Here is a 16135-nt window from a genome sequence, read left to right as displayed (position 1 = left end):
GACTAAGTTTGATGTACTTGGACTTAATTGGATTTGTTTATTAGTGAAAACTGCTTTAAACCAAATTCTCAGTGAGATTGGCTTGAAAATTAGATTTAGTGAACTTATACTTGATTTTAAGTGTATCAAAAACATGCTTGAAACTAAAATCTGAAACAAAAGCTGTTACATGGATAACTCAAGAACACCTTGAAACCAAAATCTGAAGCAAAAGCTCACATCCATAACTCAAGAAATTATACCTGGCAAGGATAAAATTTCTTTCTATTGTCAAACCATTGTTTGGTTCGTCGTGCATGTTTTTACATACAGAACAAAGCAATCAGTCTAAAACAGGATTGAATATTTTTTCTATCCTTGATACAGAAAGGATAAAAGAGCAGGGGATGACATGCTAAGGTCACCCCTGTATATGCCCAAAAAACAGTAATAATGAACTCAGAAAATGGATGGTAATTAATACATGTAGATCTTGGAGTACATATAACTATACAAGTTGATAAAGTTGTCAATTATGTTGAAACAACCCCAATTGAAAATGTGAAACAGACATCAATTTGGAGCAGAGGAAATATTGTTAACTGTTTTGATCCTGGCATGATGTTTATATTGTGAAACTGATCGGTACAAATTCAAGCAAGAGTTGAGATTCTTCTTTAACACAGTGGATTGAAAGAGAATGGAATGAGGCAGAAAAAAACAAAAAAATATGAAGTATCATTTTCACAAAGCTGATGACAATAAATACATGATCTTTTCTGAAGCAGCATTACCTTGAGGCCTTGAATAGCAAGTCTTTGTGCACATTTGTTGCCTTAATAGTTCAAGTAATTCTGTTGAAATCATTTGAACTCTAAAGTTGTTAGGGATTGTTTTGTCTTCATGACTAAAAGGAAGATCACCCGAAATCAGCATAATTTTTGTAGGCGCTGAAGGTTTACACAGTTGACCTTCACAAAGTGTGAGAAACCTTTGTCTTGTTTTACAGTTGCTTCAGATTCCTACATCTGATTGCTTGTTCATGGAATTGGAACTTGATATCTGCCAATGGAAATTGTTTACCAAATCATATTTGATGAGTAAAAAATCAATCAGGCAAATCAACAAATACTCTAGGTTGAAATAATGGGGAGTGGGTTATTCGCATTTGTTCTGGCCATTGGTTGCTCCAGTCTACAGTTGATACAGTGTTATATAATTCAATTGTTTTATAGTTGTTTCACTTTATTTATATAAATTCAAGATTGGGAATATCATGGATGATAATCAACCTTATCCTATGTACACTCAGGCTAATATGAGTGATCTTCCAAGCTGTTCTGCGGAGTTCATGACTACACATCTACACATACATGTATCCATTGTATCAAATCACTACTCCGGTTGCTGACCCTACCCATTTTAAGCATGGTTATAAATTTGTAACTCAACAGTCACAAAGACATCCTATTACACAAGAACTATCACTTTCTATTTGCTAACATAAAACCCATTATTAGGTATTAAAATAAATCAAAGCCTACAGAGACTTTCTGAAAAGAAGGGACAATAACAGATGGATGCTTTGACTTACCATTGGCTGGCTACCTTCCACTACCTTCTCCTCTTCCTTCCAAACCACTTTAAGGCTGTGGCTAAACCCGTTGAACTGGAAAAAGAAACAAACCAACAACAATGATATAACTATAACAGTTATATACTTCATTAAAATATAAAGTATTACCTATTAAATGTGCATTGTCAATGTTTTAACACCAATCAAGTATTAATTGATGCAAAGTTTGTGAAACTATTACTATAGAAATAGCAGAATATATTATGGTATAACAAATACACTAATAATCAAGAACTATTAACAAGCACACATGCACAAAATATTACACATTTCTTCATAAATATAGTAAACACAACCAAGTTTGTATCAGCCAAAGCAAAGGTAATAAAACCTAATCAGCAATCCAGACTGTACTCACAAAATAAACAACTTAGAATTATAGAATTGCCCCCATCGTTGGCTTTTGACTCGACAAAATCATATTGACCAAACAAGAGGAGACAGTAAAGGTTCTCAAAAGAGCAAAGATCAAAGAATATGTGGCACTGTAGCCTTGACAGTTTCACAGATAGTGACAGAGCAACCTTGGTACAGATCTACAAACAGGCAAGACGGTTGAAATAAATAGTACAAGTTGATTTTCTTTCTTGATTGGTAATCAGATATCATCATTCATCAATAAGGCGCCAGGGTTACTTTGTACAATTTGATTACATCTTTCACATCTCTCAAGTCTATCAAGCTTTGAGTCTTTGACACACCCTCTGCACAGCATAGTGCCACTTACTTATATAACCACCCACTTACTTATTTATATAGCTCAGAACTCTCTTTATTTCATACTATGTGTACGTGTAGATTAAATTAACTAGTCTTGTTCCTATATTATCAGTCACTTAATATTCGAAAGCAAAATTACATTTGAATCGATAAATAACCAAGTAGTATTACTTGTGAGTTTCGAAATTCCAGTACATAACTCCCTTAATCTAATAGGGAGTATGCGGTATGCCTATAACAAGTTTAGGGGATCTGAGCCTATAAGCATTTATCAACTTAGTTCATGGCTTGATAGTTAATATCCTTTTCTTAATGCCAAAGACCTTTCACGGAAGGAAAAATTCCAAATATTTATATTTGAAGAGACTAAATCCCGATATACCCAAATACAGGATTCTAAATAGCTTCAATAGAGACTGAATATCAACAACATTAGTAATTACTTTAGTACCTTAGTGGCTTAGTTCAACAACCAATTCCCAAAAATTCAATGAAGGATTCATATGTAATACTACGTACTATTGATGATTTCAAAGGTACTGAATCCAGGTTCTCATACAAATTCAAATTCTCCAATTTTTATTTTTATTTTTTTAAAAAAAAAACCCGTTACTTTCATTCCTGAAACTTTTTTTATTATAATAAACCCTAATGCTAAATTTTCAAACTAGAACCCCCCTTCCTTATAATGTCACAACCGAATTACAGAAAACAATCTAAAAAACACCTAAATTACTCAAAACCAAAACTCTTAAATAAAAAGGCCAAAAAACTAACCCTGATTAAATTTTTTTTAAAACTAAGCATCTCCGATAAGAGTCCCTAATCAATATATATAAATCTTTTAAGAAAAATGCAAAAGATGAAAACTTAGCTCAAAAGATCCATATTAAAGATCCATAATAAACAACAATATGGTGTATCAATGCAACAGCTTAAAAGTTAGTTGCATAACCTAAGATTGAAGAGTAGGATAAAGCCCAAGCAATCAAGTAAGAACAGAGCAGCAAGCTTACTGTTCATTTCAAATTTAAAGTGTGGATGAATAAGATTAATTATGAGAAGATGTTGCTTATATAAAGGTGATAGTATTTAGTTAAACCTCAAGGTCATTAGACCATCGGGCATCGGAACAAGGAATTATATGGTAAATTAAACATTACAGGTTGCTTATAAACATAAAAGATATCCAAAGACTTAGAAGCGTACCTTGGAAACAAGTTAGACCAGGCAATTGGTGATGCTAAGTAATTTTGTGATTAAGCTCTTGAGAAAATTCAAGTGAAACTCCACAAATGATAGTCACAGAAGAAGTAAATATTAACTTGTTAAGGTCTTTCTTCTTAAGTCATCAAAACTGACAAGCCTCAACAGCAAACCACAAAATAGCCACAAGTCACTGAAGACACTAAGCCGCTTAAATTCCTCTAAAATAAGCCAACCCATTTTTTGAAAGCCAATGCAGCTTCTCTTTTCTTTGATTGGGCTTCCGTCTGATAATTTGGAGCCTTACCCTTATATAGTGTCTTATGATACTTCAGAAAGAGAGTACGGTACCTATACTTGTCAATGAACATGTTTCCTTTCTCCATCATCTCCACCACCTCATTTGCACGATAAAAAAATCCACCCCTAACAAAACTGTAAAGAACAGAATCCAGAAGTTCCTGATCAAACTTCATTGGGGTGGCAGCAGCAAGACTTTTCATTTCGCCCCAGAGCTCTGCCACCTCAACATATTTTCCTCCGATGGCTGCGTACCCAGTTACCATAGAATGGAAAGTTTGAGCATTAGGGGTGTGTCCCAAGCTTCTCATTTTCTTTAGAGCCTTCTCTGCATCTTGCATTAATCTCTTTTTACAAAAAAAATGAATAACATTATTCCAATCATGGACGCCACAATCTACTGTCTCTCCCTCCTTAATTTCCTGCAAGAGTTTGGCCATAAAACCTGCTTCACCACTCTTTGCACAGCTCCCAGACGGAACCATATATTCTTGATGACTAGCTCTTGGCACTTTAGCTTCCTTCATTTCTTTGAAGAGATTGAGAGCCCCCTGAGTATCTCTCTGTAACACCTTGGCCTGCATTAATGCTTCATAACAACTTGCATCCAGCTGAATCCCAGCCGTTCGAACTTCCCGAAGAAGTGACGTAACCTCTTTTAGCCTTATTTCCTTACAGTACGCTTTAAGAAGCGAGGAATACACGGAAGAGCTGGTCTTGATCCCAGCAAAACGCACTTCATCAAGAAGATCATGTGCTTGATCTAACCAGCCAAGTGAGATGCATGAATTAATAACATCGGCCAGCAGTGTATCGTTAACAGAGGATAGGGAGTCTTCTTTCTCTACCTTGATCAGAAACTCAGCCAAGTCCTTAGTTTTACCAGCGTCCAAAAATGCCTTAGCTAGCTTCACATATGTTTTTTCTGTTGGTTGAAGAATACCCCGTTCAGTCACGATCAATTCTGTTTGCTTCTGCAATTTCAGCGACAAAGAAGTCAGTAATTTTTTTGCCTCTCCCTCCATATAAATGAAGTTCCGGTCTCTGCAGAAATCTTCAAAAGACATAAAAGAGCCTGGCTGACTCTCACCTTTATCGAAAGTACTTATCTCCGTTGTGTTATTGACATTTATGGAAGAGTATGACCTTGCAGGTTCAAACCTGAGTGTGGCAGCAGCTAGAGAAGTATTAGCTTCTTTTGCCTTACGAAGCATCTCTAAAACCATTCGAGAAGCGGAATCCAGGTCTCCAAACTTCAAGTGGCAGTTAAGCAAGCAATTATAGTATTGTCGAAATTGAGTATCATCAAGGTCCTGAGCTTCATCAATGTGTCTCTTCAGCTTCTTTAGTTCTTCGCTTCTCCCATTCCTTTCATATATATGTGCCATGAGGATCAATAAGGTAGCATTAGTTTTAACACCAATTCTAGGCATCATGTCAAGCAGCTGCTCAGCTATTCTTGTTGTCCCAGACACGAGACACCCAGCTATAGCAACACTAATGGCAAGAGTGTTAGGCTTCATTGCAATTAAAGGTGCATTACTTTTCTTACGGGGGTCTATCCTGTTATCCTGAAAGAGGTAACCTATCTCAAGAATCAGCTCAGCAGCAAGATAGGCTCCAGAGGATGACAGCGACATGTAGGCTAAAACAGCAGACCATGCTGTTACTGGGGGATATTCTTCCATTCTGATCAACTTCCTTAAGATAACAGATGCTGGCACTGGCTGACTGCATCTAGCAAGAGCATGAGCAAGGTATATAAGAGTCACTTTCTCAAATAATGTCTGTTTACCTTTCTCAAATGCCTGTTCCACCAGCCCAAAAGCTCGTTCCAGCAAATGGGAGTCCAAGGTTTCTGCATAAGCCACAAGCAACTTGTTTACCACAGATTTCCTAGGAAATCCTTCCATCTCCAAATGCTGCTCAAAATATCTCCAAGCATCATCATACCTCTGCTCATCAACTGCATTATGTATATCCAAACTCAACTTTGCTGGGTCACGAGCCTGAACCAAGATAGTACCAGCGGATGTCGAAAAGAATTCTGTTCGCTTAAATATATGGCCCTGTTTGATCAAACTGAGAGCAAGCCTACTTCCATGAACCAATGAATAAACGGCTGGTTGAGAAAGATTTCTTTCTCTAGAATTTGAAAAGACGCTAGGTGTAACATAATGGGCACCGCCAAGCCATGATGACAAAAACTGGCATCTCATCTTCTTGATTCTCAGCATTTCCACTTTTTATCTGATAATATCTGCACCAAGGCATCCCACTAATTGATGAATCCATCAGCAGGGAGAAAAGAAAGATATCAACTCACTTCATCCAAAACAAAAAGTCACACAAACAATTTTAAGATACCCAGGAAACATTGTCACATTTCCTAAGATAATACTCCCTCCGTCCCTTAACACAGTGCATCTTTCTCTTTATTATGTGAGGAATAAATGCTCAAAAGAGGCATTGTATTAAGGGACGGAGGGAGTAGCGTATATGGATTAGAATTCCTAAGCTATCATTCGAGTGATTCAGCTATTATCAATAATCTTCTAGTAAAAACATATCAAACTCTTTACTTATGCAGGACTGAGACAATGGGACGATTAATACCGTGTATGCTAAGATAAAAGCAGGCCTGTCCCCGAGCCCGGGAGAAAAGGTCCAATTTCATAGTTACATCCTAACACTAAAGCCTAAAGAGTTCTGCAACAAATTAGCAACTAAAATTGATTCAATTATCAAATTAGGCTAAAAAAATCTCATAATCTTAGGTGCAATAGGTCCAATTTCAAAGCTCCAACCAAACATTAAAAGGTTCTGCAACCAATTTGATGATTCAATTATCAAATTAAGCTCGAAAAATGACATAAGTTTAGGTAGAAAAGGTCCAAATTCATAGTTCCATCCTAATCTTAAAACAAAAGTAGATTCAATTATCAAATTAGACTCGAAAAATCACATAATTTTCATCTTTAGCAATAAAATCGATGGTTACGATCTTTGATAACCTTAGTAATTATAACCAATAGTTCAAAATTTGAGTAAAGAAGAACCCTAACATAAGCATACTGACAATAAAATTAACGGTAATGCATAAACCCTAGATTGTGAAATTGAAATTGGATGAATACAAAAAGAAACAACACCTTACCTGAGAAGCTGCTTCAATGGAGGATAGAAAGAGAAGTGGCCTCAGAATTATAGACGTGAGAAAGAAATGCAATAAAGAGCAAAAGGAAAGTAGTAGGAGTACAAAAATGGTGTAATAAATTAATCATCCAACAACAGAGTAAGAAGGAGAGAGAAAGAAAGGAGGAGAAGAAGAAGAAGAAGAAGAAGTGAGCGTGAGAGAAAATGGTACGCGACCCGTATACTGCTGCAAACTATTATGGGTCGGGTTTCACTTGGGTTTGGATACCAAGCATACCATGTTTGTGAATTACTGAATTGTGATGGTAACATTGTATTCAATGCCTGTAATCCACACTTTTTGAAGAAATTTTGAGGTTTTGTGGCCCAATGGCAAAAATTGTTGAGACCCTAAGGGTTATATCTCGAGGTTATATATGGCCGTTTGAAACCATATATGATAATTGTATGTTGTCATAAATGTACGTGGTAGGCTTGAGTATACGAAATCAATGCAAGTTGTGAACGGGTAAAATGACCGTTTATGGGCATATTGGATGGTTCCACCGACCCAATTGGACACCTGGAGATTGACAATTTTTATACCCGGGCAAAAAAATGTCAAAAAATTACAAAATTGAAGTTTATAATCCAAGTTTTTTTAAGGATATTTTGAGGTTTTGGGGCCCAATAGCGAAAAGCCTTGAGGCCCTAAGAGATACATCTCGGGATCATATAATGCCGTTTGAAACCATATATGATCGTTATATGTTGTCATAAACGTCTGTGGTAGGCTTGAGTTTACGAAATCGGTGCAAGTTGCGAACGGGTAAAATGACCGTTTCAGGACATATTGGATGGTTCCACCGACCCAATTGGACTCACGGAGGCTCTTAGAGACCATGGTAAACATCTCGACAATTTTTATTTCCGGGCAAAAAAAGGTTAAAAAATTACAAAATCGAAGGCTATAATCCACACTTTTTGAGGAAATTTTGAGGTTTCGGGGCCCGGTGGCGAAAAGTGTTAAGACTTCAGGGGATATATCTTGGTGTCATATAATGCCGTTTGAAATCATAAATGATCATTATATGTTGTCATAAACGTTCGTGGTAGGCTTGACTTTACGAAATCACTACAAGTTGTGAACTGGTAAAATGACCATTTAAGGGCATATTGGATGGTTCCACCGACCCAATTTGACTCCTGAAGAATATTAGGGACCATGGTAAACATCTCGGCAATTTTTATTTTTGGGCGAAAAAAGGTTAAAAAATTACAAACTTGAAGGTTATAATCCACGCTTTTTAAGGAAATTTTGAGGTTTCAAGGCCCGGTTGCGAAAAGCCTTGAAACCCTAAGGGATACGTCTCGGGGTCATATAATGTCATTTAAAACCATAAATGATCATTATATGTTGTCATAAACGTCCGTGGTAGGCTTGACTTTACGAAATCACTTCAAGTTATGAACCGGTAAAATGACCATTTAAGAGCATATTGGATGGTTCCACTACACCGACCCAATTGGACTCTTGGAAGGTATTAGGGACCATGGTAAACATCTCGACAATTTTTATTTACGGGCGAAAAAAGGTCAAAAAATTACAAAATTGAAGACTAATCTATGGTTTTTGAGGAAATTTTGAGGTTTCGGGGCACGGTGGCGAAAAGCCTTGAAACCCTAAGGGATACATCTCGGGGTCATATAATGCCGTTTGAAACCATATATGATCATTATATGTTGTCATAAACGTCCGTTGCAGGCTTGAGTTTACGAAATCACTGCAAGTTGTTAACGGGTAAAATGACCGCTTAAGGGCACATTGGATGGTTCCATTGACCTAATTGTACTCCCGGAGGGTATTAGGGACCATGGTAAACATGTTGGAAATTTTTAGTTCCGGGCGAAAAAAGGTCAAAAAATTATTAAATTCAAGGCTATAATCCATGCTTTTTGAGGAAATTTTGAGGTTTCGGGGTCCGATGGCGAAAATCCTTGAGACCTTAAGGGATACATCTCGGGGTTATATAATTCCATTTTAAACCACATATGATCATTATATGTTGTCATAAACGTCCGTGGTAGGCTTGAGTTTACGAAATCACTTCAAGTTGTGAGCGGGTAAAATGACTATTTAAAGACATATTGGATAGTTCCACTGACCCAATTGGACTCTTGGAGGGTATTAACTATTAAGGACCATGGTAAACATCTCGGCAATTTTTATTTTCGAGTGAAAAAAGGTCAAAAAATTACAAAATTGAAGGCTATAATCCACTCTTTTTAAGGAAATTTTGAGGTTTTGAGACCCGGTGGCGAAAAGTGGCAAAGTGTGAATTTTATGATACTCAATTTTTGTACTTAGTAATTAGCCAAAACCTCATTGATTAGCAACTCTATAGTAGTTGGAATAACAAATTAAATTACTGTAGTTACAACAAATTAATTAACAGAATTTAGCTATATACTTCGTATAACATTGTATTACTGTAGTTTACTAGCTGTCTCAAATGTTGTTGCCAGGCTACATTAGTCTCTAAATTATGGCCTGAATAAATCCAACCAACCATAATAATGTTGAAGATTAACCAAAAGATATCCTCAAGTAATATGCTTATTGATTATGATTGAAAAGCAAAATGGAGAATAGAAAGAAAATGCACAACAAAAACTGGTAGTACATTTTATTACCACCTGAGCTCACCTCCTCATACTATTATTTATGTAACAATGTTCGGTTAACTTCGGCTGTTACACTTATGAGGAGGGTATTTACAACAAGAGCAGCTACACAAGAAAACTAAACACAACAAGTAAGGATCATTTTTACTCTCTACAGAACCAAACAGCTTTCAAAACTCAGGATTGGTTAGTCTCATTCCTTAGCTTCAGTCTCGGAGTCAGACTCTTTCCGGCATCAGATGATGGAGTAGCCTCGGCGGTGCTCTTGCTGCCTCGGCCCTTTGAAGAAGAACTCTTCTTCTTGATTCCTGAACACCTCGTCAACCTCCTCGGCTGAGGTTCCGAATGCCAATTCCTTTGCCTCCTTCTCAATGTTCTTCAGTATATTCCTTTGTCCTGTTTTACATTTATGAAATGATCAAAATGAATAACTAAGAATAAACTAATCCAGTACATATAAAGATGCTTTCTAGATAAGTTGTACGAGTATCTGTTGCTTGTTTATTTCTGTTGCTTGTTTATTACCTGCAAGTGGGAATTTATGGTTGTTCTCGGCATTGATCTCAAAGCAGATAACCTCTAAGTTTTCATCCTCAGAAGCTACAGTGACGAAGGGGTGACCAGGAGGGACTACAAACACCGAGCCTTCTCTGAGCTCTGAGTTGATCTTCTCATAGTGGATTGGGGATGCCTCTTCGCCTCGCCTGCTTTTGTCACTGTGGTGGCGGTGGTGCTGCTGTTTGTGGCCAGACTTAGATACATGGGGACAAGCCATCTCAAAGTAGCCTTTTCCATTTAGCACCACTGCTATCTTTGTGGCCCTTGAGTTGTAGTATGGAGTGTGCATGGATCCCTGTCAAATAAAAATATCATAATCAATGTTAACACAATATTAATACAAAAGCATTAAAACAAATCAGTAACAACATAATTAAAGTCAAGGTTCACCATTGACAAACCTGAGTGATGTTGGCAAAGGCAACAGCAACATTGAGGTCTCGAAGTTGTCGGTAGTCGTTAGAATCAACTTCAAAGAGTGACCCAAAATCATTAGATTCTCTAGGATTCTGCCTTAAGAGGTGAAATGGTGCTGAACCCCTTGAACCCTTCCCTCCAAATGGCCAGTGGCTGCCTTTTTCATGGGTCAAAGCCCTGATTTGTTCCTCAGATGCCTTTATTATAGCTCCCTCCCTCTGCTGTGAGAATATCCTCTTTAGACTATCCTCTGATGTCTGTTATCAATACACGTATGTCAGTGTTGCAGGCGTTGATATTTGAGTATTTCTTGAATTGATCCTGACTGAAAGATCTTTACCTTAAAGGCGGCTTCGAGTATGTCAGAGCTGAAGGCGTTGAAATATGACTCTGGGTTGTCACCTCCTGGCCCGAAGAATGACTAAAGCCACAGAATAAATTCATATGATTAGATAAACTACTTACATGAAAAATATTGTACAAAGGAATTCAAGTTAACTACCTCAAACCTTCCGATGTTCGAAACAGGATTGATGAGCTTGACCAAGATTAGTTTGTCATTGTTTCCTCTGTTGATCAAATATGCAGTCACTCCAGCAGGTATCACCAACACGTGCCCATGTTCTATGTTGAAGCTTTCCCTCCTATCTGTGTAAACTAGACTCACGGTACCCTTTCCTAATATCAATCCAAAAACAAAAAATTTACATAAATAAATTAATAAAGTTAAATTTATATTAATGATGATTAAATACGTAGTGTTAACTCTTTAGAACGGATGTATTATGAAATGAAGGTAAACTTTACATAAATTAGGACTCAAGAATATCACTCGCAGTACAATTCAATTCTATCATCTAGGCAATCAAGAATCCTAATTCAAACGCAATTTAGAATCAGAATTCTATTCGAAGTGCATGTATTGTAAAACGAAGGTGATATAATTTTACACAGATTAGGACTCTCGGAATACTTGTAATAACACAATTATATCTTCTACGCATCATAGAATCCTAATCCTACCTAAAGAAGGACTGCTTCTCTCATCATAAATCTATAAATATAGGTCCATAAAACCCAGTTATTCCCACACCCTGCAATCAGCGGTATCACTTATAAGAAAGAAAAACAAAAACAAAGGCACACCCACAAAAACAATGGCTCGTCAACTTTTCCTCCTCTCAGCTTTCGTTTTTTTCCTCTCAATCTCTTGTGCTTTGGCGACTGATTCTTCTAATACAACTGATTCGCCTAACATAGCTTTTGTCAAAAAGACTTGTAACAGTGCCACAAATGTCACCCTATGTTTAAACACCCTTCTCCCCCAGGCCGGCCGCATCAACAGCCACCCCAAAAAGGCCACAAGCCTCGCCATCATGGCAACCATAACCGAGGTTCAAACTGCGTCTAGCAAACTCACCCACCAAGCAAAACAACCTAAACTCAAAAACCATGAAATGAACTCCCTCAATGAATGCAGTAGCATGATCGCTGACTCCGTCATGGGATTGAACCAATCATTGGAGGCAACCAATCACTTGGGTGGTGGCAGTAAGGCGGATAAGGAAACTAAGAGGCAAAACATGGTAAACGATGTAAGGACAGTTCTTAATGCTATCAACCATTGCACAAGTTATTTGCAAAGCTCACATGCTAGAGATGTTCTGCTCAAACGAGTTGACGACATTGTCACACCACTCGATCAGCTTGCTACTAACGCCGTTGATCTCATCCATCACATGGAGTTTTAATTAACTCAATTATCCCATCTAATAAACTTATTACCTAGATTTTATTACTTAAGATTATTGTTACTATGCATAATTATATGTTCTCAATAATTAGTTTATTATTATTTGCATTATTTCTTTATGTTTCTATGCAGAATTAGTTTTCTATTTCTTATTCAACCATGTAATTCCATCTTATAATAAAGTTTCCATTGTTACACCTATTATATATTTTATTAAATAATTTTTTCAATATAAAGATTTATAATTATTGCTCCAAAAAAATCCAGACAAATCTAACCAAAAAAACCTATTTGTCACTTTGAAATATTTTATATCACACAAATAATAACAAAAATTGCAAATATAATGTAAATAATATAAAATGGAGGTAGTAGTAAAGTACTTACCTTGGGCAACAAAGAGGACAACATCAGCATCCCAGTGATTAGGAACAACAAAAGTCTGAGGATTAGCCTCAAAGATCAACACCCTAAAATTCTCAATCCTTTCAAAAAGTTTAGACCTTTTTGTAAACTTCTCAAGAACTCTCACTCTCCCTTCTTCTGACTTTAATTTTGTACTCCAATGTTGATCATCAAACACATAAGGCCTACCTTTACCACTGATCTCTTCCTCCTCTTCTTCTTCATCTTCGCTTCTCCCCTTCTTCCTAACTACAATCTCATCATCCTCATCTCTCCTCCTCCTAATCTCCCTCTCTTGCTCTATCTTCCTCTGCTCGCACTCGCTCTCGCAGACCTGTTCCTGTCTCTTACCCTCCTTCTCCTCCTGGCACCTCTGCCTGCACTGTCTGTACTCCTTTTCGGGGTCGTGCCGCGACTGCGGCTCATCCCTCTGCTCTTTCCTCTCCTTCTCTCTGATGTACTCCTCACAGGCAGTCTCACACTGATGCCTCTGTCTGCTGTCAAGCTGCCTCTGCTGCCTGCAGTGTTCTTTGCATAGTCTCACTTGTTGATCTTCCTTAGATACAGAGAGACTAGCGCATAACACTACCAGCAGAGAAAACACCAGCAGAATTACAGACACTTTCCCTTTCAACAACCCCATCTTTATCTTACCACTTTAACTCTCTTGTTGTGTATTTTTTTCAGCTAGGCTTTTTATCAAACAGTTGGTGTGCACTGCTTTGGTTGATGAATTAACTGGGTTTCATGGTTGAGTTTATATAAGTGATCAAATGGGTAGTGAGAATTTGGGGTTGACATGCATAATGCCATCTGTAAATGGGTTTTGATTAACGTGGCAAATGTTAAGGAAGAAGATGATCGTCGTGTAAGAAATAGGACAGATGCTGAAAGAATGATAAATTTTGTTCGTAGAAATTTTGATTTAGATTTTGATGAGTGAGTGAAGTAGTGGATTGGAGTGGAGTGACTGAGTGAGTGACAAAGTCGAGTATATCATAAGATTTTGAGATTGGAATGAATTAAATGGGTAAATTGGCAGGTTGTTGCTGTTAGATCAGTACGGAATTGCGCTGATTTTGAGAGTTTTGTTGTTAGTGGTATTGTGTACGGAGTATTATACGTCTTTATGAAGTACGAAGTATTACAACATGAGAAGAGATATCAAGCAAATTTTCGTGGAATTATGCGACTCACTTTGTGACTTTAAGGTCAGAGTTCGATCTTCAATTTTCCACCAACTACATTTGCTTGGATATAGTAGGATTCTCTTCCCTCCCCCCTCTACTCTCAAGTCTCAAGCGTTGACTAGAGGCTGATTTAACCTGTGAGAGATACCAATTAAGGTGCTTAGGACTTTAGAAATAAAGACTTGTCTTTTCCTCCATTTGACTCCACCCTTTTCATGTGTTTATCTCATAACATATAGATTAAAAAATCGTGAAGATTGAGATATGATTAGAGTCAATTCTCTAATTCAATGTATATAAAAACTGAAACTTAAGTAAATCTGAATACATAGTAGCAATTTGGTTGTCAAATCACTCAAATGTTTAGATGAAAGGTATTTGTGGCTTTGCATCTTTCTTCAAAGTTGCTGAATTAGTTGGCTTATCAAGGCCTTGTAAAAACCTTAATTAGTTAATTGAACACTAAATATATAGATGAGGTCTAATTAAAAACTACCTCCAACAATATGATCAGTTATTGTTAAAATGGCCTAAAAGTTTGACTTGTTATCAAGCAAGATGGAGCATATTATACAGAGTATCACTTATCTCGAGTAACAAAACAAAAAAGTGCAGCTGTTACCCAATGATTTAATACAATAGAGGAGTACATGAAATTCATCGGAGCATAGGAGTGAATGTTGCTCATCATAATGGATATGTACACTTTTAAAGAATTGGGACTCTGGGTAACTTACTCAAAGAGTGACAAATCAAAAACAAATTTTATAACATGCTGTTCTTTTAAACTCATGGACTAGAGCTAGGTTTCGGTTAGGACGGTCAAGCACAGCACAATTGTGGCTCGGCATGCATGAGCTCAGCCCAAGTCCGACACGAGAGATACATCAATGGGATATGAGTCATCTATGGACATCATGTCAAGCCTGGCACAAGCATGAGGCAGGACCATAATATACAAACTCCTTGTATGTATCAAAAATTCTCAAGGACTATGTTTTATATGTATAATTATAAGAGAAAACTCAAAAAAGGCAAAAAAAAAAAAAAAAAAAAAAAAAAAAAAAAAAAAAAAAAAAAAAAGTTCAAATGGTGCAAATCTGAAATTGAAATAAAGCATGCTAGAAATTTTATTTTCAAATAAAATTATTCATTAGATGTAAGTACATATCCTACATTAGAAAATCAAAAGTGATAAATAAGATCGATCACTCTGAGCCAAACGGTCGAACAAATCTGAAATTAAAATTTATATTCTAGATTAATCGTTCTAGTGTTGTAAGTCCTATACTATCTATTTTTATTTGTTAACAATATTAATCTATTATTATTTGTTTTCAATATTATTATTCTATTTTGTCAAAAAGAAAAAAAAAATCATTATTATTCTAGAGGCTAGATTATAAAATGCTCCCAATGTTATCCGATCAGCATGATAAATACTACGCATACTGCAATTTGAGAGGTAATTTATTCGTCCGTCGCTGCTTCCTGAATTCAACATCCTAGGTTTGTACCTGTAAACAAGAAGAAAATTAATAGCATACATTAGTTAATCTACGTAGTATTATCAACGGACTACAATTTCGCAAATGCAACATTCTATGGTCAGTTTTTAATGTCTTCTCGTTACTTCGTTAGTGATATATGCAAGAAACATTGCAACCATAACATGATAGGGCAAGTGAGCTGAATTCAACCGACCCGACCAGAGATTGGTGTTGGACTGGTCACGCTAACAGGTGGAGTATGGGTATATGACCAGCACTAACCCACAGAAGGCTATATAGTTAGCCACAACCTTAAGGACGGATTTTAATGAGAAGTACGCAAAACTCTTGGCTTGATTCACCTTGCCCAGCACAACTACTATGGCTCGTAAACCAGACCATACTGCACTTGACTGACCCATTACTAGGGGCCAACCCATGTATAAATCAGCCCTAGCTTTATCTAGATTGTCACATACGAGCACACGTCTACAATGAAGCACAGGGATTACTTACATCCGTATTAGTTCTGCCACAAGCATTCTCACACTGAGTGTTGCACGAGTCCACAGTTGGTCGGCCAGCAGATCCTTCGTCGTCAATCTCTTCCATGCATCGATCAAAACACCCAGGATCACATCGTTCAATCCTAGATACTGCC

At 36.9% G+C, this 16135-nt stretch overlaps 1 protein-coding gene and 1 pseudogene across 3 annotated transcripts; both read right to left on the bottom strand.

Annotated features, from left to right (window-relative positions):
* Nucleotides 1-444: 444 nt before the first annotated feature.
* On the bottom strand, nt 445-7141 carry LOC145598165 (pentatricopeptide repeat-containing protein At1g03100, mitochondrial pseudogene; annotated as a pseudogene). 2 transcript variants are annotated; one of them, XR_014103486.1, is made up of 4 exons: nt 6999-7141; nt 3545-6119; nt 1574-1648; nt 445-1041 (listed from the first exon to the last, which is right to left on the bottom strand). The product of XR_014103486.1 is annotated as a pentatricopeptide repeat-containing protein At1g03100, mitochondrial pseudogene, transcript variant X1 (transcript). The 2 variants fall into 2 exon arrangements; XR_014103487.1 differs by having other exon boundaries at nt 3545-6101.
* Nucleotides 7142-9643: 2502 nt separating this feature from the next.
* Nucleotides 9644-13452, bottom strand: LOC145598241 (vicilin Jug r 6.0101-like). Its single transcript, XM_081654572.1, has 6 exons — nt 12777-13452; nt 11139-11314; nt 10977-11057; nt 10621-10893; nt 10187-10514; nt 9644-10057 (listed from the first exon to the last, which is right to left on the bottom strand). Exons 1-6 carry the CDS (start codon nt 13435-13437, stop codon nt 9897-9899), a joined length of 1680 nt encoding a protein of 559 aa, XP_081510698.1. The 5' UTR covers nt 13438-13452; the 3' UTR covers nt 9644-9896.
* Between the last annotated feature and the right edge of the window lie 2683 nt (nt 13453-16135).

This window comes from Chenopodium album, chromosome 20 (assembly GCF_948465745.1).
Source record: "Chenopodium album chromosome 20, dcCheAlbu1.1, whole genome shotgun sequence".
NCBI lineage: Eukaryota > Viridiplantae > Streptophyta > Magnoliopsida > Caryophyllales > Amaranthaceae > Chenopodium > Chenopodium album.
Note: the sequence above shows the minus strand (reverse complement) of the source record. Positions and strands in the feature narration are given on the sequence as shown.